General features: G+C 38.7%; 1 protein-coding gene across 2 annotated transcripts; it reads right to left on the bottom strand.

Moving 5' to 3' along the window:
• Positions 1–17: 17 nt before the first annotated feature.
• Positions 18–22,900, bottom strand: LOC142851960 (general transcription factor IIH subunit 2). Of its 2 annotated transcripts, none has more exons than XM_075976205.1 (16): positions 22,755–22,900; positions 19,013–19,098; positions 18,285–18,362; positions 17,953–17,989; positions 17,675–17,761; positions 16,152–16,202; positions 15,759–15,813; positions 14,261–14,366; positions 12,881–12,971; positions 12,649–12,736; positions 12,104–12,211; positions 9,512–9,575; positions 7,481–7,584; positions 6,625–6,727; positions 4,786–4,825; positions 18–417 (listed from the first exon to the last, which is right to left on the bottom strand). In XM_075976205.1, the coding sequence occupies exons 2-16, from the start codon at positions 19,066–19,068 to the stop codon at positions 298–300; spliced, it is 1,188 nt and encodes a 395-aa protein (XP_075832320.1). In that variant the 5' UTR covers positions 19,069–19,098; positions 22,755–22,900; the 3' UTR covers positions 18–297. The 2 variants fall into 2 exon arrangements, with proteins under 2 accessions (XP_075832320.1, XP_075832321.1); XM_075976206.1 differs by lacking the exon at positions 22,755–22,900 and adding an exon at positions 22,506–22,695.
• Positions 22,901–24,643: the final 1,743 nt, after the last annotated feature.

The raw sequence follows: 24,643 nt of genomic DNA, 5'->3' as shown, positions 1-24,643 counted from the left end.
AAATTGAGACTATGACATCAATTTAGTCACTGTAAGTAATTAATATATAATACTGAGTTAAACTGAAAATATGACTCAAAATAAAACAAAATTAATTGAATCTATATGCATATTTTTGATAGAATATAAATAAAAATATTCTTTCATAGAAAACAGTTCATAGCAAAAGTTTCTGAAGTCAGATTCTTCTTTCAAAGTATTTTCATGTTTTAGTTAGAGAATCAATTTATTCAAAGAATCATTTTATTTAAGTTACAAGCTTCTTAACCCACTCAGTGTGTGTCCTACATGTTGGAATCAAATACTTGCAGGAGTTGGGATCTTATGAATACAGCCAGGACAACAGTGGAGAGAGTCATGAACAAAAACATCACAATCCACACAGAAAACGTTTTGGCACACTGTGCAAATATAGACCTGCAATGAAAAGGAGAAGTGAATGAACCAAGCTAGTTTCCAAAAGCCAAGTGCAGCACAGCCAGAGACATGTAAAGCCTTGCTCTCTGCTCTCATCAATCTTCCCTACCCACCTATATACTGTATTGCTTCCAAGTACTAAATATAACACAGTTTTCTCAAATCCAATACATATTTTCCTCTTAAGTTGGCCCTTAGGAGTAAGGAGCTACTCTGTTTTGAGACCTTAAAGTCTATTCTATTATAAGACAGTCACGATTACTTGCTTTTAAATAACAACTTGGGGAAGACACATGAATCTAAAACCAGTACTAGATTTGAAGGCATTTGACAATTAAAATAAAAAGAAAAGCACAAAAACTTACTACAGATTGATTATTCTTAGGGAATGAACTCTCAATTACAAAAGCTATATTCCCCTATTAAATCTTTAAGGAATATGGCAAACATCTGGGAGCGAGGGTAGATACACACCTATAATTAAAGCACTTGAGAATTGGAGACAGGAAGATCACAAACTCAAAGTCATCCTAGCCTACGAATCAAGGTCCAAGCCAGCCTGGGCTACAAGATCCCATCTCAAAAAAGCAAAGCACAAAAACAAACACAAGAGTATGTCAAATGAAACACATAAGACATAAAGAAAAAAATGCATTATTTTATCAACATTACATATGGGGATCTTTGCACTTTGGTCTAAGATTTCTAGGGCAACAACACACAGATTCCAAATCACTACACTAAGATGTGTTCTTTAAAACTGACAATGGAGCACCTTCTGGTAACATGACAGCTAGTCCTCAGGAAACTGACTTGGAAGCCTCCTCCCTGAGGCCCAGTTTTCATGGTACCATTAGGATCCATATTTGTTTTCCAAGGAGGAAAGCAACCAACAGTCCTACCCAGCTATTCAAGAATAACCAGCAAGGCACGACAGCCCTAAGGGTGTAATAGTAGCACGCATACTTCAGTAGTAATCAACGGGTCTCTAAAGGTCTACTCAACAAGAGAGAAATTACGCCTGGTACTAGAAACCTAGTCTACCAACCTGAGTTAGTTAAATCTTGGAGGAGAATCTACAACCACCAGTTTACCAAACTAGCGAAAATACTAATTCTAAATATTTGTATACCCACAGATAACTGTAGTCCTCATGAAGGAAACATGATGCAGGATGCCCCTCTGTATGCTGTAAATATGTTTTATTACCACTGGTTAAAAAGGAAGCTGCTTGGGGCTGGAGAGATGGCTCAGAGGTTAAGAGCACTGGCTGCTGTTCCAGGGATCCTGAGTTCAATTCCCAGCAACCACATGGTGGCTCACAACCATCTGTAATGGGGTCTGGTGCCCTCTTCTGGCATGCAGGCATAAACACAGAATACTGTATGCATAATAAATAAATAAACATTAAAAAAAAAAAAAGAAGCTGCTTTGGCCTATGGCAGGGCAGAATGCAGCTAGACGAGAAATCCAAGCAGAGAGATGGGGAAAAAGAAGGAGGAGTCGTGGAGATGCCAGCAGTCACGGGAGGAGTAAGATCCAGAACATTGCTGGTAAGCCATGGGACACGTAGTGATGCACAGATTATTAGAACTGGGTTTATTAATATGCAGAGCTAGCCAGTAAGAAGCCTGAACCATTGACCAAATAGTTATAATTAATATTAAGCCTCCAAATGATTATTTTATAAGTGGCTGTGGGGACCAGAGGCAGAAGAGAAACCGGTCCAGTAGGATCGAGAAGGACAGAGAAGTCTCCAGCTATAGAAACTTCTCTTTGCAACAGATAGAGACCGTTACAGAAAACCACAACCAATCAAAATGCAGAGTTATGGAACCCAATCCCACTGATACAATACAACTCCTGCACCTAAGGTTCAGGAATCATTGCAAAAGAGAGCATAGGAAGATTCTAAGAGCCAGAAATAGAGAGTATGTTGTGAGATTCTATCTCCTAGAAATGTTAGAGAAGCTACACCCATGAAGTCGCACTAATGTGACTGCCTAAACATTAGCTGAACAAGGACATCAGAAGACATGCTAACACGAACGTAGGCTTTGAATCCCTGCACTGAACAAAAGGGTTTGCATTTTCTTTGTCATTAGTAGCTTTGTTCTCACCAGAACCACTTTAAAAAATCATTTGGCAGTATTAAAATTTATTATTATTATTGCGTGAGAGTATAATGTATGTGTGAGAGTGTGGGCACATGTGCCAAGCCCATGGGGCATCAACCCAACAACACAAAGAACTATAAGCAACCATGGAACACTGAGAGTGGGAGAAAGTCTTCCCAATGGGCTATCCAGGACTAGTGGTCAGCCCTGAAAACATACACACATAGCATTATACAGACAGAGAAAGTTGTACTGTTCATTTAAAGATGGATGGATGGGATCTGGACTCAGAAAGCAGAGGCCTGCGGATCTCTGTGAGTTGGAGAACAGCCAGAGAAATCCTCTCTGGGAAAAAAAAATAACAAAAAAGAAAAACCTTGGCCTCCCAAGAAGCTATTTGGTGTCACTGCTGGGCCACTGACCTTGCTTCCCAACAAACGGCCCTGAGACCAGTGGGGCCTATTTATATTATGATGACATAGCCCTACCTGGTGCTACTACCTGAGACTCCCTCCATGGGAGGGAAGTGGACAGCTACACCCAGGGGTTGTGGAGGACACCAGAGGGAAAGGTCATTCTCCCAGAGAGAACAGGCAGGACTCTGGGGTCCAAGAAACTTTCTGAGTTGCTCAGACCAAGGCCAGAAGAGGGCACCAGACCTCTTTAAAGATGGTTGTGAGCCACCATGTGGCTGCCGGGAATTGAACTCAGGACCTTTGGAAAAGCAGGCAATGCTCTTAACCACTGAGCCATCTCTCCAGCCCCAAGGTTTCTAGAAGTGTTCTCCACCAGGACTGGAACTGAAAGACCTGGATAAATCCAGACCCCACCAGCAGGATGAAAATAGCCAAAAATCCAAGCAGGAAGAGAAGATCAAAAATCTAGGATTAGCTGGTTCAGTGACTGTGTTTCAGGAACTAGCTGAAGATAAAGTTAGATTGTAATCTTGAGAATAATCTTGAGAAACAGGGAGTTTCCCCCTTGTGATTTTGGGAACTAGCTGATTATGACCTTGAGTGATCTTGAGAGGCAGGGAGTTGTCCCCTTGTGACTTTCTGTGACTCCCTCTCTGCCCCTATTATTGGGCTGTGGTTTCTTCCTCTAAAAACCCCTTCTCCAGGTCACTCGGGGTCGAACTCTTCCCCTGCGTGGGTTATGAGTCTCATCTCATCAATTAAAGCCTCGTGTAATTACAAAAAAATAAAATAAAATAAAGATGGAAGGATGGATGCAGCTCAAAGCATAAAGTACCACGCAAACCTAAATTTGATCCTCAAAACCCATATAAAAATTGCAGGAGAAAAATGGCTCCCAGAAGTTGTCCTCTGACCTCACACACGCACTTGGCACATGTGCCCACACTCTCACACATACATTATACTCTCGCACACAATAATAATAATAAATTTTAATACTGCCAAATGATTTTTTAAAGTGGTTCTGGTGAGAACAAAGCTACTAATGACAAAGAAAATGCAAACCCTTTTGTTCAGTGCAGGGATTCAAAGCCAGGCCTCTACCACTGACCTACTCCACTGGTACTAAGGGATATAAAATTTAATGAAAAGAAAAAAGACATTTCTCTTTCTACTTGTTTTCTTTATTATTACTTGTTTATTTTTGAAAAATGGGACTATATTACCCACATTGGTCCTAAACTTCAGACCCTCCTGCCTCAGCCTCCTGAACGAACAGCTATGACATTATGCACTTGCTATTGTACCTATCTGTGAAAGCAAGCAGGGCATGGGAGCACAAGCCTGTGCTCTCAGCTCTAAACTCTGCTATTCACTCTGCTGCCCAGGGTGACCTTGAATTCCTAGCTCAAGTATTTCTTGGCCTTACCGTCCCAATAGCTGAAATTATAGGCGCATGCCACTACACCTGGCTCTGTCATCAAAAGAAGTTTAAAGTATTTTCTTATTAGCACAATGTTTTGTTTATGAACCATAGTTCTAATTTCAAAATAAATTATAATAGATCCTAAAGTATAATACTACAATATTTCTAAACTAAATGTATTTTAGCTTGAAAAACTGAAGGGTATTAAAATCCCCTACAGTGAGTTAGAATGAGAATGACAAACCATTTAAACTACTTTGTTCCCATCTTAACTCTTTCTACTTATTGTCTTATAGAGAACAACCTGATACAAGCCTGACCTTCACCAATCTATTTACAACTTATTACAGTGTCATTGTCTCAATATTTCTAATGTATCACTTAATGTTGATAAAGCCAATGAACTTACATGTTGGTCTTTCAATTCCCCCTGACATCCATAACAAAACCTGAAAAAAAAAAAAGTTTGACAATCATTACTTGCTCTCACTCATTAAAATAATTTAGCGGGCTGGAGAGGTAGCTCAGTGGTTAAGGGCACTGACTGCTCTTCTAGAGGTCCTGAGTTCAAGTCCCAGCAACCACATGGTGGCTCACAACCATCTACAATGTAATCTGATACCCTCCTCTGGCCTGTAAGCATACAGGCAGACAAAATACCCATATGTTAAAAAATAATAAATAAAATTTAATAAATAAATAAATAAATAAAATGATTTAGCAAAATCTTAGAACCTAGAATTCTTTAATAAATAATTGTATTTATACCTGACTTTTAGGGAGCATTTTAAGAAGTCAATAGTTCTTTTAACTATATAGTATGGGTTACGGAACTCTTCTTATAGTCTAGCCTGTGTCCCTTGCAGTATACCCAATAAACCCTGTTTATAATTCCTCAGAACAACAAGAAAAATTATACAATATGCCCCAGGTCATCACATAACCCAAAGCTTAGTTATTATTTTCATTATGATTAAATAAACACATGCTTTCTAAACTAGAATTTTATGAGACTTTGATCCCTACAGAAAATATTTGAATTATTATTTTTCAGTTCTCCAAAATACAGTGAATAGCAGAGAATCCTAGAGGTCACCAAGGAATTTGTTACATATAGTGGATGCCTGTGGCTTTGTTTTCCAGGACTGGTTGTAAGAGTTAAGAGTTCAGGGAAGGAAGGAAGGGGAGTGCAGAAATATGTATAGCTCAATAAAAACAATTTTAAAAAGCAATTATGCTGGGCAGTGGTGGCATACGCCTTTAATCCCAGCAGAGGCAGGCAAATCTCTGTGAGTTCGAGGCCAGCCTGATCTATAAGAGCTAGTTCCAGGACAGGCTCCAAAGCTACAGAGAAACCCTGTCTCAAAAAACCAAAAAAAAAAAAAGCAATTATTTACAAAATATGACCCCACACATTTGCAAAAAGAAAAAGATCCAGAGACAGGCTTGAATGACTGAGGCTTATGTTTAGCTGACTTTAATTAATTTTAATTTAATGTATCTGTTGTTTAAAATTTGAAAACACACAGCATTTAAACATTAAAAAAAAAAAGAGGAAAGAGTTCTTAGAACTGGGACTGGTATATACCTCATATACCTCAGCAGTAGAATACAACCTCAGCAGGCACAAGGCCCTAAAATCAATGCATAGCATCAAGCCTGCCCACAGGCTCTCAGAATTTATTACAAAACAGCCATATCAGCTGGCAATGCTGGTGCACACCTTTAATCCCAGGACTCAGGAGGCAGAGGCAAAGGCAGGTGGCTCTCCATGAGTTTGGGGTCAGCCTGGTCTACAGAGTGAGTTCTAGGACAGACTGTAAAGCTACAGAGAAACCCTGCCTCAAAAAACAAAAAAAAGAGAAAAGATTAATTTTAATTATGTATATGCACACATATGGGTTTATGTAGGAGAGAACGCGTAGAATCTCCTAGAGCTGGAAGTACAGGCAGCTCCAAGGTGCTGGGAAACCAATCAGGGTCCTCTCCATGAGCAGTACACGCTCCTAAACACTGAGCCATTTTTAGGCCCCACCCCAACCCCCACTCCCCACCGAAACAGTACACATCACTCTCAACTACAATATGGGAGCTTAGGGAAATAAACAGATTTCTAGAAATATAGAGTATTCTACATGTCATTTTCTATATTAGATGTAACTTTGCACAAATTAATATAACATTAGGTGGTAACTATTCAAATATTAGTTTACAACTACAACATAAAAATTAATCAAAACTCATATACCTTTCTCCATTATATTCTTCTAGGGAAATTTCTTGAAAAGCATCCAAAGGAAATAAATGATGGTAAGATCGTGCCAAGTGAGGAGCAGACACCAAAGTAAGACCTGATGCATAAAGACAGAAATAATAAGCACAACCTCATTAAGACAGTAGCTGAAAAGTCAAACGACACACTTAGACAAAGTATTTTTATTTTCTTGTGGGGAATCAAATCTAGGGTCTCACACACACTAAGAACCTGACACTATGCTACACACCCAGCACTCAGTATTTTTAGGACCTTGAGTGTTTTTTACCTGCAGCCATAAAAAAAGATTCCAGGATAGAATTTGTTCTGTCACTAAATGCAACCCCCCTCTTAGAAAACAATTTGCTTACTTAAAAATGAAAGGTCTTAGAATTATATTAATTCCTCATTCTATTTATATATAGATTATAGTAAGAGCCCAAAATTGTCTATTAAGGTGCTTTTAAAAAATATACTTATCAGAAAGAGAATAAGGAAACATTTATAATGATATGTTTATTCTTAGAAGTGGATTACTTCTACTTTCTTTTTTTTAATATTTATTTATTAAGTATACAATATTCTGCCTGCATATATGGGCTAGAAGAGGGCACCAGATCTCATTACAGATGGTTGTAAGCCACCATGTGGTTGCTGGGAATTGAACTCAGGACCTTTGGAAGAGCAGGCAGTGCTCTTAACCGCTGAGCCATCTCGCCAGCCCCTACTTCTACTTTCTATGTACAAATTAAATTCATAATAAGCAGGACTCTATGTTTATTTCAGCAGCTATATAGATAGGAAGTTATTCAATACTAATTTATTGAGTGAAAAATAATGGAGTTCTTACCACATATTTTACATTCAACAGGAAGCTCACAGTACTTTGCTCGACACTGTGGGCAGAAATAGCCTCCCAATGTAAGTCCTGGCTCAGTGCTATTATCCAAATGCCTGTAGGAGAAAACAGTTATTTTTAAAAGGTGAAAAAAGCTAAAGAAAGTATGTAACTCAATCCCAGCATTCGGAAGACAGGGCAAGGAGATATCTGTGAGTTCAAGGCCAGCCTGGTCTAATAGTGAGTTCTAGGCCAGCTAGAGCTACATAATGAGATCAGGTCTTAAAAAATATGTATTACATAGATAAATGAGTAAAATTTTACTTGAAAACATGTATGTTTCATTGCTCACTAATGCTCGACTTTTTTCTGTCTTTATTTTGAAGTTTCTCTTGCTGCCTCTGAATTCATTGTTTTTACCTTCTCCTGCACTGACTACTCTGTTCATCCCAACCACTGTGCTTTTCTTAAGACTTAATTTTTAATTTTGTGTGAGTGTGTATGTCTGTGAGTGAGTATGTGCACATGAGTACAGGTGCCTTCAGAGACCAGAGGTATTAGATCCCCCAGACCTGGAGCTACCGGCAGCTGTGGCCTGCCTAATGTAGGTACTAGGAACCAAACTTTGGTCCTGTGGAGGAAAGTTATGTGATCTTAACCACTGAGCCATCTCTTCAGGCCCTCCAATGCACTTTTCATCACAGACATTATATTCCTCATTTCTAGAAGTTTGATTTCATTTCTAAAAGTCTTTTAATACATTGTCAAGTTCTCTTTCGCTTAGAGAATTATAAAGTGTATTTACATTGGCTATTTTAATACTCATCTCCTAATTCTAGTAAGTGTTCTCCATTCTTTATTTTTTCTTTATCTCTATCTTTTCTCATTATCTCATATTCTCTCTCTAGGGAAATCCCTACCACCACCACCAATTTCTCTGCCTCCTTCCCACCCTCTCCTTTATTCCTTCCCTCTCTTCCCAGTTTTCTTTACAACCCAAGCTAGCCAGCCTTAAACTTGCCATGATCCTCCTATCTCATCCCCGAGTGCTGGCTGGCATATGACAATACATCAGCACAGCTGGCTGCCTGGTCACTTCTGCATGCTCTCGATACTATAAATTGTGCTAACTTTTTTCTCCATTAACATTCAGAGCTTTGTTTTAGAATAAAGTAACTGAGATACTTACTGATCTACTCAAAATTTGTTTTTAGTATCACTTGTCTGGTCTAGATCAGCCACTAACCTAATGTGACCCCATTACTATGGGCTCTATCAAATGTCCTTTGTGCAGCCTTATGCAGAATAGTTACACACTTTACCACTTAGCTTTAGCCAACCTTCCTTTCCCTTTTTATTCTGAGAAGAGCCTCCCTAAGTTACCCAAGCACCCACCAAGGTTAATGGTTTTTTTTTTTTACTTTCTATTCCCAATATTATTTTTTGTCCTTAGAATAAACAAGTAAATATATTTACTCATATCTGCATTTTTCTTTTATTTATTCTTTATGGCTTTTTGACACAGGATCTCATTCTACAGACCAGAGTGACCTCAAACTAAACACTATCACCTTGCCTCAGTCTCCCTGAGTCCTGGAATTACAGGTGTGAGCCAGTATCCCTCCCCACCTTTAATTTAGGTGACTGGTAATGTAGTATACATTTCTACCTTGTCTTTGTTTGTCACTCTGGGTTTTTTTGTTTGTTTTTTGAGAAAGGGTTTCTCTATAGCTTTGGAGCCCGTCCTGGAACTCGCTCTGTAGACTGGGTTGGTCTTGAACTCACAGAGATCCACCTGTCTCTGCCTCCCAAGTGTTGGGATTAAAGGTGTGCACCACCACCACCCAGCCTTGCCATTTTATTTAGTAATATATCCTGACTATCATAGCATAGACATATACAAAAGGATCATTTCTTTTTATGGCCATGTACATGTTATTAGTTTATAAAAATCATTGTATTTTAAGACCTTCTATCTAAGCTAAAACTTAGAGGAATAAATTTTGAATGCTAAAATATCATTGACAATTGCTCTCTACTTACGCCATGCTGAAGGATGGTTTTGCATCCTGATCAGACAAAGAAGCAATGGTATGCTGAGGAAATCCTTTATAAATTTAAAAAAATTAAAGTATTAATTTCTTTTTATGGACAAAGAACAGAATTTTAGAACTATGAATCTAAAAATAGTCCTACTAGAAAATCAACAAAGTTGTATGAAAGCTCTTTCCTACCTCTCAGGATATATTTGCCTATCATAATATGATAAAACTCTAATTCAAAGGTATAAGAAAAAGTAGAGAAAAGGGAAACGATCTAGCTATACATATGACCTCACATTCCAAAATGTCTATCTATATTTTAATTTACTAATACTGCATCTAAAAAGAAACAGTTCGCACATTTTGTATAGCTCCTAATAGAAATAAATATACATTACATGATATAGTTTCTCTTTAAGTACATATTTGTTTTAAATTTTAAATTTTTGAAATTTAAGGGAATAGATATGGAAGAAATTTCAGGAAAAGCAGAAACCAGAAAGATGAGAGCAAGAGAGATCATTACATAAAACTGAAAAATGGATCTACAAATAAAAACAAACTTAAGAAAAACTTAAGTATGTATGGCATGTATTTAGTATGTAGAAGGCCTGAGGTTTAATCTCCAGCATCACAAAATAGTTAAACAAATGAACAAAAACAGCAAGGGTAGTGCAATACAACACACCAGTAGTTCCAGCTACTTAGGAGGTAAAGGCAAAAAGATTTCATGAACCCTGGAATTTGAGGCCAGTGTGAGCATCATAAAGAGATATTGTTTGCTAGTTTTTGTTTTAAAGTAAGGTAAATTATTTGCATTAGATGCATGAAGAGAAAGTATTTCAAATAAACTATAAGTTAAATAATAACTTTCAAATGGAGTAAAAAAATATATCACTAAATTTAAAAGACTGGCAAACATATCACTGAAAAAATTACTAAATATTTACATCATGAATTATTCTAGGAACTGGAGAGATGATTCAGCAGTTAAGAATACTGGCTGAGGAACTGGGCTCAATTGCCAGCAATTCTGTAACTCCAGTTCCAGGGAATCTGGTACCCTCACACTGATACACATGCAGGCAAAATACCAATGCACATAAAAATAAAAATTATTCTAGGGCTGAAGAGATGGCTCAGTGGTTAAGAGCACTCACTGCTATTCCAAAAGTCCTGAGTTCAATTCCCAGCACCCACATGGTAGCTCACAGCTGTCTGGTGCCATCTTCTGATATCCAGATGTACATGCAGATAAAGTACCTAAATCTAAATCTAAAATAAAATACACTTTACATGAAAAAAAATTCTAAATGCTTCATCTATATTAACTCAATCTCTCAATCTTTCCAACACACAGTTAAGTATATATTAACATAGTTTACAAAAACAAAAACAACAGAAGAAAAAAAAACCCACAGGAGAAAGAAGTTACTGGTATCACAAATAGCCAAAACAAAGGTAGAAAAGCATTTCATTTCACTGGTATTTTAAAAAGGCAAATTAAGCAAGGAGATTCTTTTTTAATGTTTAAAAAAATATATGCATACCTTCTAAAAACATCAATATAACATGTGTTCATTATAAATTTTTTAGAAAATAAAAGCAAAAAATTCTTATAAATGCCAGGCATAGTGATGTACACCTTTAATCCCAGCACATTGGAGGAAGAAGCAGGTAGATATCAATGGGTTTGAAGCAGGCCAGCCAGGGCTAGCTACATAGAGAAACCCTATCTCGAAAGAAAGAAAGAAAGAAAGAAAGAAAGAAAGAAAGAAAGAAAGAAAGAAAGAAAGAAAGGAAGGAAGGAAGGAAGGAAGGAAGGAAGGAAGGAAGGAAGGAAGGAAGGAAGGAAGGAAGGAAGGAAGGAAGGAAGGAAAAAAGAAAGGAAGGAAAAAAGGAAGGAAGGAAAAAAGGAAGGAAGGAAAAAAGGAAGGAAGGAAAAAAGGAAGGAAGGAAGGAAGGAAGGAAGGAAGGAAGGAAGGAAGGAAGGAAGAAAAAAAAAGCATGAAATGATCATTTTTATGACCAATCATTTCCTGTTTCCTGGGGGAGGGAGAATCAATGAGTAACTGGTGTACTCATTGCAACTTTTGTCTTTGCGGTTTGTATGACATACTTTGATTATATAATAAAGATTTTGTAGCTTATTTAAGAAATTCCTTACCACAAGTACTTTTCATTAAATAAAACACCTTTGTACCTTTCTAGCTAAAAAAGGCCAGAAGTGTTTTCGTATGTCATGACTATAGCTAACTATCAATTCTCTTCATTTTATAAACACACTTCAGGGGCTAGAGAGATGGCTCAGAGGTTAAGAGCATCGCCTGCTCTTCCAAAGGTCCTGAGTTCAATACCCAGCAACCACATGGTGGCTCACAACCATCTGTAATTAGGTCTGGTGCCCTCTTCTGGTCTGCAGACATACACACAGACAGAATATTGTATACATAATAAATAAATAAATATTTTTTAAAAAAACACACACTTCAGCATGCAATTTTTTATTATAAAGGATTTAAGTAAGAAAAATCTTAAATGTTAAATAGCTTGCACAAATGACCACGTAAACCAACACAGAAGAAACACGTACCCATACGAATGAGTGAGCATTCGGAGCTTGAACTGGCAGGAGGAGGGCTAACATGATGTGTTAACAACTCTTTGTAATGGGTTTCATCTAAAATAACATGGTATGTGCCTAACAAGCAAAGCAAAACACAGCAGTTATAAAGACAAGAGCTTCTCTGTCAGTCTAAGGAAGTCTCATCATGTGAAAATATACATTTCATAACCATTTTAAGTAAATTATCATTTAAAAATAATTTAAATAAATCTCTCAATCCAATTCTCTAGGCATAATAGTAACTAAAATTAAAGCCAAGCTACAGTCTTTACAAAGCATTACATAAAGTGAGCTTACTAGTGTTTTGAAAGCTGTAACTCTAAACACTGACCTACTGAAAGTTCCTTGCATTTTAAGTGTTTGTTTAGTAAAATCAATATGCTTAAGATTACAGCTATATTCTCAACTACAGACATAAAATGGTTTCAGTTTAATAGTGCAAAACATCCTACTTAATTAATAAACTTCTTCTTACACAGTAACTATAATTATTGGAGAATGGAGATATATACCACCAGTTTCACGAGCAAGTACAGTGCAAACTCGAACCTCTGCAGACAATCCAATAACAGACACTCTGATTTTAGCTGCCTTCAGGGTCTTCATAAGATCCAGAAAGATGAAATATTTCATAAGAGAAAGAAAAACATTTATGAATAATAACTTTGAAAAATAGTGTTCTGAAAACTAGTGATAAATTCACTACCACACTTTCTTTAGAGTCTGCTTCAGTTGTGGTCCTACCTTGATGAGATCATAAATATTAGACGGATCACAGGTTGTCAGGCTGCTAAAGATGATTAGTACTTCTCTACTTGTATGTCCAGGCATATGTCTACAAAGAGAGGTGAGGATACATTACAATAGATCAAATTATACTAGCTAAAAATTCATCCAAAATGAGGAGTACATATTGTTTATACATCTAAGCTACAAAATAAGGTAATAAATGTTAAAAAAAAGTTACAGTCAATTCACGATTATTATTTGGTATCCAATTCTAAATTTCACTGGGCAGTAGTGGCATACTCTAATCCCAGCACTTGGAAGGCAGGGGCAGGTGGATCTCTGAGACCAAGGCCAACCTGGTCTACAGAGTGAGTTCTAGGACAGCTAGGGCTCCACAAAGAAACCCTGTCTCAAAAAAAAACAAGAAAAAGAAAGAAAAAAGATCTCATTTCAATCTCTCTCAACAGAGTCTTACTATATAGTTCAAACTCATAAGCCTCTGGTGTACTGCAGTTACTAGCATTCAATGCCATGCCTAGCCATTCAATTTATTCTTAATTAAATTTTTTTTCAAATTCTTGTATACCACTGTGAATTTTGTTGTATTTTTCTAAATCCATTGCAGATACATGTTAACTGATAAAATACAAATTAAAAATAAGCAACATCAAAATAAACATCATACATGACATTTCAGATTTTTCCTACTTAACTCTTGTTAAACAGGCTTCATGAAACCCAACACAACTCACAGAAAAAAATTCTGAAACAATTATAAATAATAATATAAACTGGCTATGGTTGTGCATGTCTGTCATCCCAGCACTAGGGAGGTGGAGACAGAAGAATCGGGAGTTCAGGTCATCCTCAGATACACATCAAGCTGGAGGGCAGCCTGGGCAACATGGGAAATACTGTCCTGAGAAAGAAAGGAAGGGGAAAGAGAAGGGAAAGGCGAAGATAAAGAGCAAAAAAGGAAGGAAGAAACAAAGAAAGAAGCCGGGCGATGGTGGCTCACGCCTTTAATCCCAGCACTCGGGAGGCAGAGGCAGGCGGATCTCTGTGAGTTCGAGACCAGCCTGGTCTACAGAGCTAGTTCCAGGACAGGCTCCAAAGCCACAGAGAAACCTTGTCTCGAAAAACAAACAAACAAAAAAAAAGAAACAAAGAAAGAAATGGGGCCTAGAGAAATGGCTCAGCAACTACAGGAAGATATGTTCCTGCAAAGGCACAAAGCTCGAGTCTCAGCAGCCATGTTGGGCAGTTCACAAACGCCTGTAACTCCATTCCAAGGGATCTGACACTCTCTTCTAGCCTGCTGAACTCCTGCACACACACATATACACACACAGACACACAATCAAAAACAGAATAAATAAATTTTAAAATACTGACTTCAGGGTTTGCATAGCCATGCTTAAGGAATTATAGAGAGACGGTTCTCCATTGCAGGTCGTATCAACAGCTTTCTTCAAAGATGCTATGTGTTTCCTTGGGTTTCCTAAAGTAAAATGAAATAACTTTCAATAAAATTCTATACAGAAATATAGAAAAGCATGTTGTTTCCAAACTACAAATTTATGATTTTAAAGAACAGAATGCCTTCAATTTCTATCAGTTTGTATTTTTATCAGAGATATCTGGTAGACAGTCTTATTTCATACTGAAAAGAATATATGTATATATATATATATATATGTATTACTTATTCACATATATTACTATATATTTTGCTATATATAGATATAAAATCTTTATCCATTAGTATACATAACAGTTACATGAGAAATCAGTCCACTTTTGAATATATGCCAATTTCCTTTTTGCAGTGAAATTGCTTTGAGTTGGTTTGCATTTTTGTTTTTGTTTTTTGTTGTTTTTTTTTTTTAATGTGAATGGCTGTTTTGGCTGCATGTATATCTATGCACCATGTGTGTGCCTGGTGTCCCTACAAACCAGAAGACGACATCACATCTGCAAGAACTGGAGTTACAGATGATTATGGGCCAATGTGGGTGCTAGCAATTGAACTTGGATCCTCTGGAAGAGCAGCCAATGCTCTTAACTAGTAAGCCATCTCTCCTCCCCCTGGTTTTGCTTCTTATGGTATTGGTATTCAAACCCAGGGCTTTATTTATTAAGCTACATCCCTAACATTCTCTAGGACTATTTAGTAGGGATTATTGTCAACTGATTTCCTGGCACACTTTTGACAAATGTATATTTGATTCCTTGTGGCTAGAGGAAGAACTATTAGTGAAGAAAGTATGCCATCTCCCTTATGTGTACTAACAGAAAACTGAGAACCTAATTTAAGGGATAATATATTTTACAAAAAACAGTGATACAAATTTGTAACAGCATATATAATAAAGGCAAAAGAAACTGCCACTAATTTTTAAATTTTTATTTATTTACTTATGTGTATGAGTTTCGCCTGCACATGAAAAGGGTGTCAGATCCCCTGGAACTGGAGTAACAGACAGTTGGGAGTCCCTGTGTGAGTACTAAGAACCAAACCCAGATCCCCTGAAAGAGCAAGTGCTCTGAGCCATTTCTATAGCTATTCATAAATAGCCCAATTCAATTTTTATACTTTTTTGCTTTCTTAATTAGACATTTAATTTCAACATTATATGAATTTTATGAATCGCTAACAATTGGGCTATCTTATTATTTTCAGGATAAGGATGTGTATTTCAATGCAATCAGCCAACACTTCAGAACTCAATTTGAAACAATTAACAGTAAGTCCCAAGAGTTCAATAAAAGGACAGTAAGTTGTTCACCTAAAATGCAGAGGAAAGTTTCACTTTATCAGCAAGCCACACGGGAAGATTACAGAGTTAGGTAAGACAGTCCTTGAGCCTTGTAAAGATACTTTTATACATACCTGAGAGTTCAGTCAGTTTTTCAGCTCTTTTACTCTTAGTTATAATTATTCCAATCTCAAAATGAAAACAAAAATATTTTAATATAACAAATTATTTCCTCTTCATAAAGAAATACATGAACTATCAATTAGTAACTGCAAAAGAAACACGGAACACACATGAACTTTTTCCTCATGGTGTTTCTGACAATCTGGCTATGAACTGACTACACACTATTAACCCAGCATATGTCTAACCCTGAGCTAGCTTGCTCTTCACTATCAAGTACACCAAAAATAGGTACATGATCTGGTTTCCTTAATACCTCATACAATATATGCCTCATCTTCTTGAAATAAACTATATTTGACAGCAGGGAATCTAGTTTTGAATCCTACCATTTATCTACATACCTGACTAATAGGATTTTGATCAAAATATTCTTCTACAAAGTATTCCAACAACTGTTAAAAGGAAATTAAAAGGAAGTATTATAAAAGGCAAAATAACAACAATAAAGAACATTTCAATATTCTGTAGAATCTATTTATTAAGTAGCACTTCTTTGAAGAAATACAAGGTGTTGGTGAGACAGTGTTTCACTGTGCACCCCTGGCTAACAGATCTCTGCGTCTGTTCTACAGAATTAGTTCTAGGACAGCCAGGACCACACAGAAACTCTGTCTGGAAAAAAACTAAATAAATAAGTTAGAATATTGTTAATCTAATCTGTTAAATTGAAAGTACAGATTCAAAAGTCAAAGGAGAATGAAAACCACTTGGGGAGGCAGGGGATAACTAGCCTCAAGAAAGCGGTTCTCAACCTGAGGGTTGTGACCCGTTTGGGGGCAAATGACACTTTCACAGGGGTCACCTAAGACCATTAGGAAAGTTAAGAACCAGTAATTTAGGGAAATAATAAATCAAAGCAATTACTTATTCAAGTCTTTTGTTTTGTTTTTTCGATCTTGTTTTTATTTTGTTTTTCCAGACAGGATTCATCTGTATAGCCCTGGCTGTACTGGAACTCACTCTGGTCTCAAACCAGACCAGGCTGGCCTGTCTCTTGAGTGCTGGGATTAAAGGTGTGTGCCACCAGTGTGAGCCACCACTTCACGGCTTCAAGTCTTTTTTAAAAACAAGTTAATTTTTTATTATCATGGTGTGTTTGTATGTGTGTGTGTGAGTAAGACAGAGACAGAGAAAGAGAGAAAAAACAAACCACAGTGTACGTGTGGAGGTCAGAGGATAACTTTCTAGAGTTAGTCAGTTTTCTCCTTTCACCATTTTTATTTTATTTTATGTATATGGGTGTTTTGCCTGCATGTATACCTGCACATGACCTGTGTGCCTGATGCCTGTGGAGGTCAGAAAATGGTGCTGGTTTCCTGAAACAATAAGTTATGGCCAGTTATGAACTGTCGCACTGGCAATTGAGCCTGGGTCCTCTGGAAGAGCAACTAGTGGTACTCAGGTTGTCAGTCTTGTACAGCGAACACTTTGGAGCCATCTTCCTGGCTCATATCTTTGTTTTAAAAAAAAAAAAAAGTGGGCTGGAGAGATGGATCAGTGGTTAAGAACACTGGCTACTCTTACAGAGGACCTGGGTTCAATTTCCAGCACCAACATGTCAGCTTACACCTGTCTGTAACTCCAGGTCCAGAGGATTTGACACACTTATACATGTAGACAAAACACCAATGTACATACATAATTTTTAAAAATTGTTGGAGAATTCAAAACATATTTATAGACTAGTTCCTGGGGTAAAAAATACTTTAGAAAATGATCTAGCAGCATTTCTACATAGCTAACATTTATTATTAGTTAGAAAAACAAAGCAAAACAACATTTCCTACATTCTTAAACATATATACATGTGTGTATGTAAATGCTTTCCCTACACTTAGCACAGATTTAAATGCGTTTACTCTACCTTTAAAGTGCAAGTCAGCCTATTGGGCTTTAAATCTTGATCCTCCATTGTTCTTGAGCCATCTACTACCACATACAGGTGGCGCATCTACCAAATACAAATGAAATTCCCAAGTACATTTTTGAGAAGAAGCAAAAATATCATTTAATATTCAAATATCCCATATATTTTAAATATATTTTTAAGAAGTAGTTGTTTTACCATTTATTCTATCAAGTCAGAATATTCCTCTGATCCAAACTAGTTCTGCACAAGTCAAGGAAAAAATCATAACATACCATTCCAAGTCGGACCTGTCCATGGTGCTCAAACACTCTGTTAAAATCATAAAAAATAATTCATTTCAACACCACACGCTACCAAAAACCCAATAAAACAACTAATCTGTACCTTTTAGTGAATTATTAAATTTGGAATACACACGGACAGTTTCTGAACACTACTTTCCTGGGGGCAGGGCTCGCTGCTAGTCCTTTACCCTGGTCAACTATGGATGAGCTTCCTACTGAGCACACAGTAAAAGGAAGGGTTAGGGACAGCTGGAGCGAGACAGGAAGGCTTCAGGAATATATCTCCCCTCCTGTAACTCTTTCACAGAAGCATCTCATACCTTTTCCTCTTTGCCTTGAAGAGAATGTCTTCTATCGTGGCTTTAAGTGATCCACTTTCATCTTCTTTAAGAATTTCCCTGTAGTCGATATTTATTGGTTTGAAAAGATAAACTAAAAGTACTAACCCAAAAAAATTAAAATGTATAAAAATTTGTATATATAATTTTGTAGCAGTACAATCCACAATAGCCAAAAGCTGGAACAGATCTAAATGTCCATCAAATGCTGAATGTATAAACAAAAATGTAGCAAAACAGTACATGGGATACTATACAGCAATTACAAAGAAACATCCACGTGAATGAGCTTTAAAATTTATAGGGGCTGGAGAAATGGCTCAGTGGTTAAGAGCACTGACTGCTCTTCCAGAGGACCAGGGTTCAATTCCCAGCACCCACATGGCAGCTCACAACTGTCTGAAGATCCAGTTGCAGGGGATCTGACACCTTCACACCAATGCACATAAAATAAAGTTAAATAAACCATAAAAGATATTTTAAAAAATTATATAAAATGTACAAGAAAGGTGAGTCTATAGGTCACAGATTCACAGTTGTCTACAGGTGGTGGAAACGGAGTGAGTCCGAACGGACTTTGCTGTGATTAAAATGTCCTAACAGTTTACGGCAGAAGCTACACAAAAGAGATTCTACATGAGGTGCATGTAAACTGAAGCTGAAGGGAAAGCGACAATGTCCACAACAGGTGACATTTACACTCTACCTACCAGGTTCTCTCGTAGCCTCCTTCCCACCGCTTAGTTCTCTCAGGCTCTTCATCCATGCTTGTATAATGATATGTGCTTATTCAACACTGTAAACAAACAAGTGGATCACACGTTTTCTAAAGACAGTTATTACAAAATGATTTAATTATGTGATAGTTAAGGACAAAGTTAAAATATCAGAATATAAGAAAACATTTAGCCAGACGGTGGTGGTACACGCCTTTAATCCCAGCCCTCAGGAGGCAGAGGCAGGTGGATCTCTGTGAGTTCGAGACCAGCCTGGTCTACAAGAGCTAGTTCCAGGACAGGCTCCAAAGCTACAGAGAAACCCTGTCTCAAAAAACAAAAAACAAAAAAGCAAAAACAAAAAAATATATATATTTGAAACATGTAAAAAAATAAAAAACTGTTTCATGAACATGTCACCAGACAAGAATTCTGAGAAATAAGAATAAGATTAACCATAACCAACAATTATTATAGCTGAGAGACCAATTCATTGTTCTTTCTCTCCTTTTTGTAAGCTTGAATTGTCTCAGGACCACATGTTTTAAAATGAAATTTATCCAGGTGGTGGTGGCACACACCTTTAATCCCAGCACTCAGGAGACAAGCAGATCTCTGTGAATTAGAGACCAACCTGGTCTACAAGAGCTAGTTCCAGGACAGCTAGGGCTGTTACACAGAGAAACCCTGTCCCAAAAAACCAGGAAAAAAAAATCTCAAGCAAAATGAAATTTATCAGCCAGTCAGGGATGGTGTATGCCTTTAATCCCAGACAGAGGCAGGCAGATCTCTGAGTTTGAGGCCAGCCTGTTCTACAGATCCAGTTCCAGGACAACCAGGGCCACACAGAGAAACTGTCTTGGGGCATGGTGGGAGAATAGAAATTTATCATTTATATATAGGTAAATGCTATAACTCATAATTCAATGAGACACAAAATTACATATGGAATATGATCTCAACTATTAAAGGAAAAACTATAAAAGGAATTTTTTGATCATTCAATAAGTATTAGTTGGGCACGGTAGTATATGCCTTTAATCTATCTCAACACTGCACTCCACAGACAGACACACAAATCTATGATTGGGGAACCATCCTGCTCTACATAGTAAGTATTACAAGTGATTTCATCTGCATGAGAGAATTAACATTAGTTGAACTCCTCTGCTTTTTAGTTTTATATATATATTCACATTACATCTATTTCCTTATTAATTAAAGACAAAATTGCTGGGGATGATGATAGCTCACAAGTATAATCTCGGATGGAGGATAGCAGCAAGTCTAAGACCAGTGTGGCAGGGAGAGGTTCCCTCCCCACCACATGCCTATAAGGACAAAAGCACATCCTCTAACACCCGACCGGGACAAAGGTAATGAAGACTATAAGCAATACTTTATCCTCCTTTTATAACACTGTTTCTACAGAAAAGAAAAAGGCTAGGGAAGCAGCTCAGTTGAGAGAGTACTGTCTACTATGCACAAAGCCCTCATTTTGAGAAAGGTGGCACAGGTTTGTAACTCAGTGGAGACAGGAGGGTCAAAGTTAAAGGCAGTGAGAACTAACTCCTTTTATCACAGATCTTGAAAGACAAAAGCAGGTGGGTCTCGTGAGTTCAAAGCCAGCTTGGGGTGCAGGAGACCCTGCCTCAAGGGGAAGGAGGTTCCTGCAGACTCAAAGACCTGAGCTCTTATCCCCAGCTCTACTCACATACAGACATATCTGTAATTCTCGCCCTAGGAGACAGAGGCAGGATTGGGCAGAGGAGGGATCTTGGTGGCCACCCAGTCTAGCAAACCTGAACATGCTCCAGGCTCAATAAGAGACCCTATCTCAAAAAATGTAAAAACTACACAAAGACAATAGACATCAATTTTTAGGGGACACACAAATAAACCATACACCAAAAACAGAAAATATATACATACATATGGAGGGGTCATGGTAATGCGGTGAATGTTTAAAACTATGTAGCCCTAGTGGGCGGGAACTCACTCGGCCTCCCAAGCGCTGAGGTTACAGGTATAAGTACTTGGCTTGGAAACTTTTTTTTTAATCTACAGAAATGAGGTGAGTAAGCCACCCACATTCAAGAGGCAGAAGCAGGAGGGTCTCTACTTTCTTTTGTTCAAACAGGGTCTCTCTATGTAGCCCTGCCAGACTGGAACTCTGTATGCACACCAGGTTAGCCTCAAACTCATAGAAATCTGTCTGCCTCTTGCCTCCCAAGTGCTGGGATTAAAGGTGTGTGCCCAGGTCTATGTTGAAGACAATGTGTGACGTACATAGCTGACTGTCTCAGAAAACAAAACAAAACACACACACCAAAAAATTGCTCACTAAAGATCTAGACCTATACACAGACTTCTGGAATTTGGAATCTATTGATAGATTAGAGGGCTGGAGACGACTTCCAAGGGACTTTTTTTATGAGACCCGCCACAATCGAATGTTATTACTTAAATTCTGTTTATTTCCCATTTAATTTAGAAGTCTTTTATTATCTCTGTAAGAGATTTGTTTGTCTCAGAAAACCTGACAATTTGCCTGTCTGGCAAATGCTTGCCTAGAAACCCCCAAGCCAAGAGTAACTGCCAGCACGGACAGTTCCTATCTGAAACCACAAGGGTAGACGTAAGGCCAGAAAATGATCCACTGAACCCCTCGCCCTGATAGACCCTTTCCCTCTCAAGCCCCAAACGCCACAGGGCAATCTCCACTTCCACAGAGACTGGCAACCCTTCTGTTGCTCTGATTAAAAGATAATCCCGCTTCTGGGAGATGCCTGTCTTCTGTCTTTTATTTCACTTTGTCTCCCTCTATCCCAATTTAACAGCCTTCATCTCTTGAAAACCTAAAGGGACAGTATTTTACAACATGAACTATTTCAACGCTATCTTGGGACTGTCCATCTGGTGAATGTACTCGAGCAATAAATAAAGTGACTGAAACCCAACATTCCGACACCTTGTTCTAGATGGGCCTAGTGGAGTACGCCTGGGAGCCCAGGACAAGTGGGAGCGAGTGCACACACGCTTCGCATAACCTTGCTTTTAAACTTTTATAATGTGGTTCCATCACATCAAAAATACTTTGTATTTTTCTTTATTATTTTTATTACATTTTATATATTATTTTATGCTTATATACATTTTATTATACTATTACTTTTTATTATTTATCTCTTTATTATTCTTTGACGTTCTGAGAAAATAAAAGCCAATAGGTAAAAATTGCACCAATTTTGGCTCTTAAAAGGGCATTTAACAGGGCAACTTAATTAAAAATCTTACAAAGGGGAAGAGTTAAAACTCCCCAAACTGCAGATACACTAATCCAGTTCCTGGAATCTCAGTCACCACACCCACCCACCCCTCGAAAAGCTAAAAGTAGGTCCACGGAGTCCAGGCGAAAGGGCTGGAAACACTTTCAGCAAACACGAGAGCCGCCGCGCGCACGGCACCTGGCAAGAGTCTGCCTCACCTTATCCTGGCTGGCACGAGGATGACTGACAAGGGCGCTCCCTGCCCGTGTTTCTCAGAAATGACCAGCTCTGGTGCTGCACGCTCGCTCCAGGTCACACGGGCAGAGAGAGGGATGCGGTAAGCGAGAGCCCAGGCAGCGAGAACCTTCCTCGGCCTGCAGCCAGGCTCGGCAGACGGAAGTTGCCCCCCTGCACAAGCCCCTCCCTCCGCCTTCCAGGTCCCCCCGAGGCCAACCCGGGCATCGCACCTCGGTCTTCTCCTACAGGTTCCTCCGGTCCACACTCCAACCTCCAAAGCCTCGATGCTTCCCGCGCAGGCCCCTAGCTGTGCACTCACGGGCCCAGGGGAGACGACCCTCACCGGAAGCGTCGATAGGGAGCGCTGTCAAAATTCCTCCGCAGCGCACTGGAGCCACGCAAAACAAACGTTCCGGCGGCTGCGGGAAGCGGCTGCCAGATGGGGGAGCTGGGGACTTATGGTGCCCACTTGTTTGCTGTGCCGGATCTGGGAGAATAAGGCAAGGGGAATCTTCCAAAGAGAGGCAGCTGAGGAATCACCCAGAACAGGAACGTTTAGCCAGCCGATGGGGAACGCTCTACGGATAAAGGAAACCGCGTGCAGCCTCGGAGGCAGAGGCACATTGATGTGGTTGAGGGACCGCGCGTGTGAGCACCGGGGCAGCTGAACTTGTAGCTAAAAAACTAGTGTTGGCGCCAAGATTTCTACTGTGGGGTGCATTTCTGCAAACGGTTAAAACGACAAGTTCTGGATATGATATGTTATACATCTGTTTAGGGAGTCTGTTTTTAAATTTTAAGTGTGTGGGTGTTTTTGCCTGAATGCACTATGTATGTGCCTAGTTGGGGCGGGCTACAGAATATGGCATCGGATCCCATGGAACTGAAGTTACAGGTGTTTGTTATCCGCCATGTGGATGATAGGAATCAAATCCAGACCCTCTGGAAGAGCAACAAGGACTTTTGAAAGCTGAGCCATCTCTCCTGTCACGTCCCCCGACACACACACACACACCGCAAGCGCGCACCTTAAACAAAAAATAGAAGAGGTTCCCCCCCACACTACATTTAAAGTATATTTGTAGAAGTAGAACACATTCAGACTTTCCCAATCATAACGTTAGCTCTGTTTAAATTAACTTTGGCTCTGTATTAATTTTAGAAAGGCGTTTTAAGACTAAAGTAGGAGGATGAAGGGCACCAGTCCCTAACCATAAGCCTTCTGGCTCTTTCATTTTTTTAAAACATTTTTCCTGCTAACTCACTCCCTTCTGCAGTTCTCTTGGATTCCAGGAATGACAAGACTGATCTGTAAACATCTTTATGACAAGAAGCCAAAACTAAACTCCTCCCAAGCAAAAGCAAGCCTGGCAGGACAGATCACCTCCCAAACAAGGGCAATTACTTGTAATGTGAGGCTGCACGCTGGCACTGGAGAAATCAGCTCATGGCAAACACTGCCCCAGAGTGATGACATCACTAACAAGTTCTCTAGAAGCCTTTGCAGAACCAGAACTGAACCAGCATAAGAAATCAGACCCATGCCCTGACCCAGATCACAAGCTCTGTCACCTACGCAAACCACAAGCCTCTCCCACTTCGCTTTTCTATAAAATCTCAAAGTTCCTCTCAGCCTCCCGAAGACAGACTTGGTATCGGCAAACCCATTTATCTGTTTTTCTCATCGTGGCCACCTTAATAAAAATCTTTCTCTGCCATTCATTACTGTCTCTTCCACAAGCTGAGACAGATAGCCAAACATAGTCTGCTGGAACTCCTGGGATTGTGGGGCTTTTGCACTAAAATTATACTAATAAGAGTACTAAAAAGCAGCCAGGTGCCACATGCCTTTAATCCCAGCACTCAGGAGGCAGAAGCAGGCGGATCTCTGAGTTCGAGGCCAGCCTGGTCTACAAAGAGAGTTCCAGGACAGTTAGGGCTGTTACACAGAGAAACTGTATCATGAAAAACAAAAAACAAAACAACCAAAAAGAAGGGGGGTGCTAAACAAAATATGCACAAATTCATGATATAATATTAGTGTAATTATGGCTAATATTCCAATCACGTACAAAATAACAATAAAATTATCTTACCTAGTGAAAGACTATCAGTCTGT

Source organism: Microtus pennsylvanicus, chromosome 6, assembly GCF_037038515.1.
Source record: "Microtus pennsylvanicus isolate mMicPen1 chromosome 6, mMicPen1.hap1, whole genome shotgun sequence".
Taxonomy (NCBI): Eukaryota; Metazoa; Chordata; class Mammalia; order Rodentia; family Cricetidae; genus Microtus; species Microtus pennsylvanicus.
Note: the sequence above shows the minus strand (reverse complement) of the source record. Positions and strands in the feature narration are given on the sequence as shown.

What these genes read in the sequence shown, in the direction of transcription:
- LOC142851960 (XM_075976205.1), bottom strand. Translation starts at nt 19,068, where the DNA reads ATGGATGAAGAGCCTGAGAGAACTAAGCGGTGGGAAGGAGGCTACGAG. An exon ending in ATGCTCACTCATTCGTATGG is followed by an intron (nt 9,576 to 12,103) that starts GTACGTGTTTCT and finishes AAATTTATAAAG; the next exon opens with GATTTCCTCAGCATACCATT. An exon ending in TGTTGAATGTAAAATATGTG is followed by an intron (nt 6,728 to 7,480) that starts GTAAGAACTCCA and finishes TTTATGCATCAG; the next exon opens with GTCTTACTTTGGTGTCTGCT.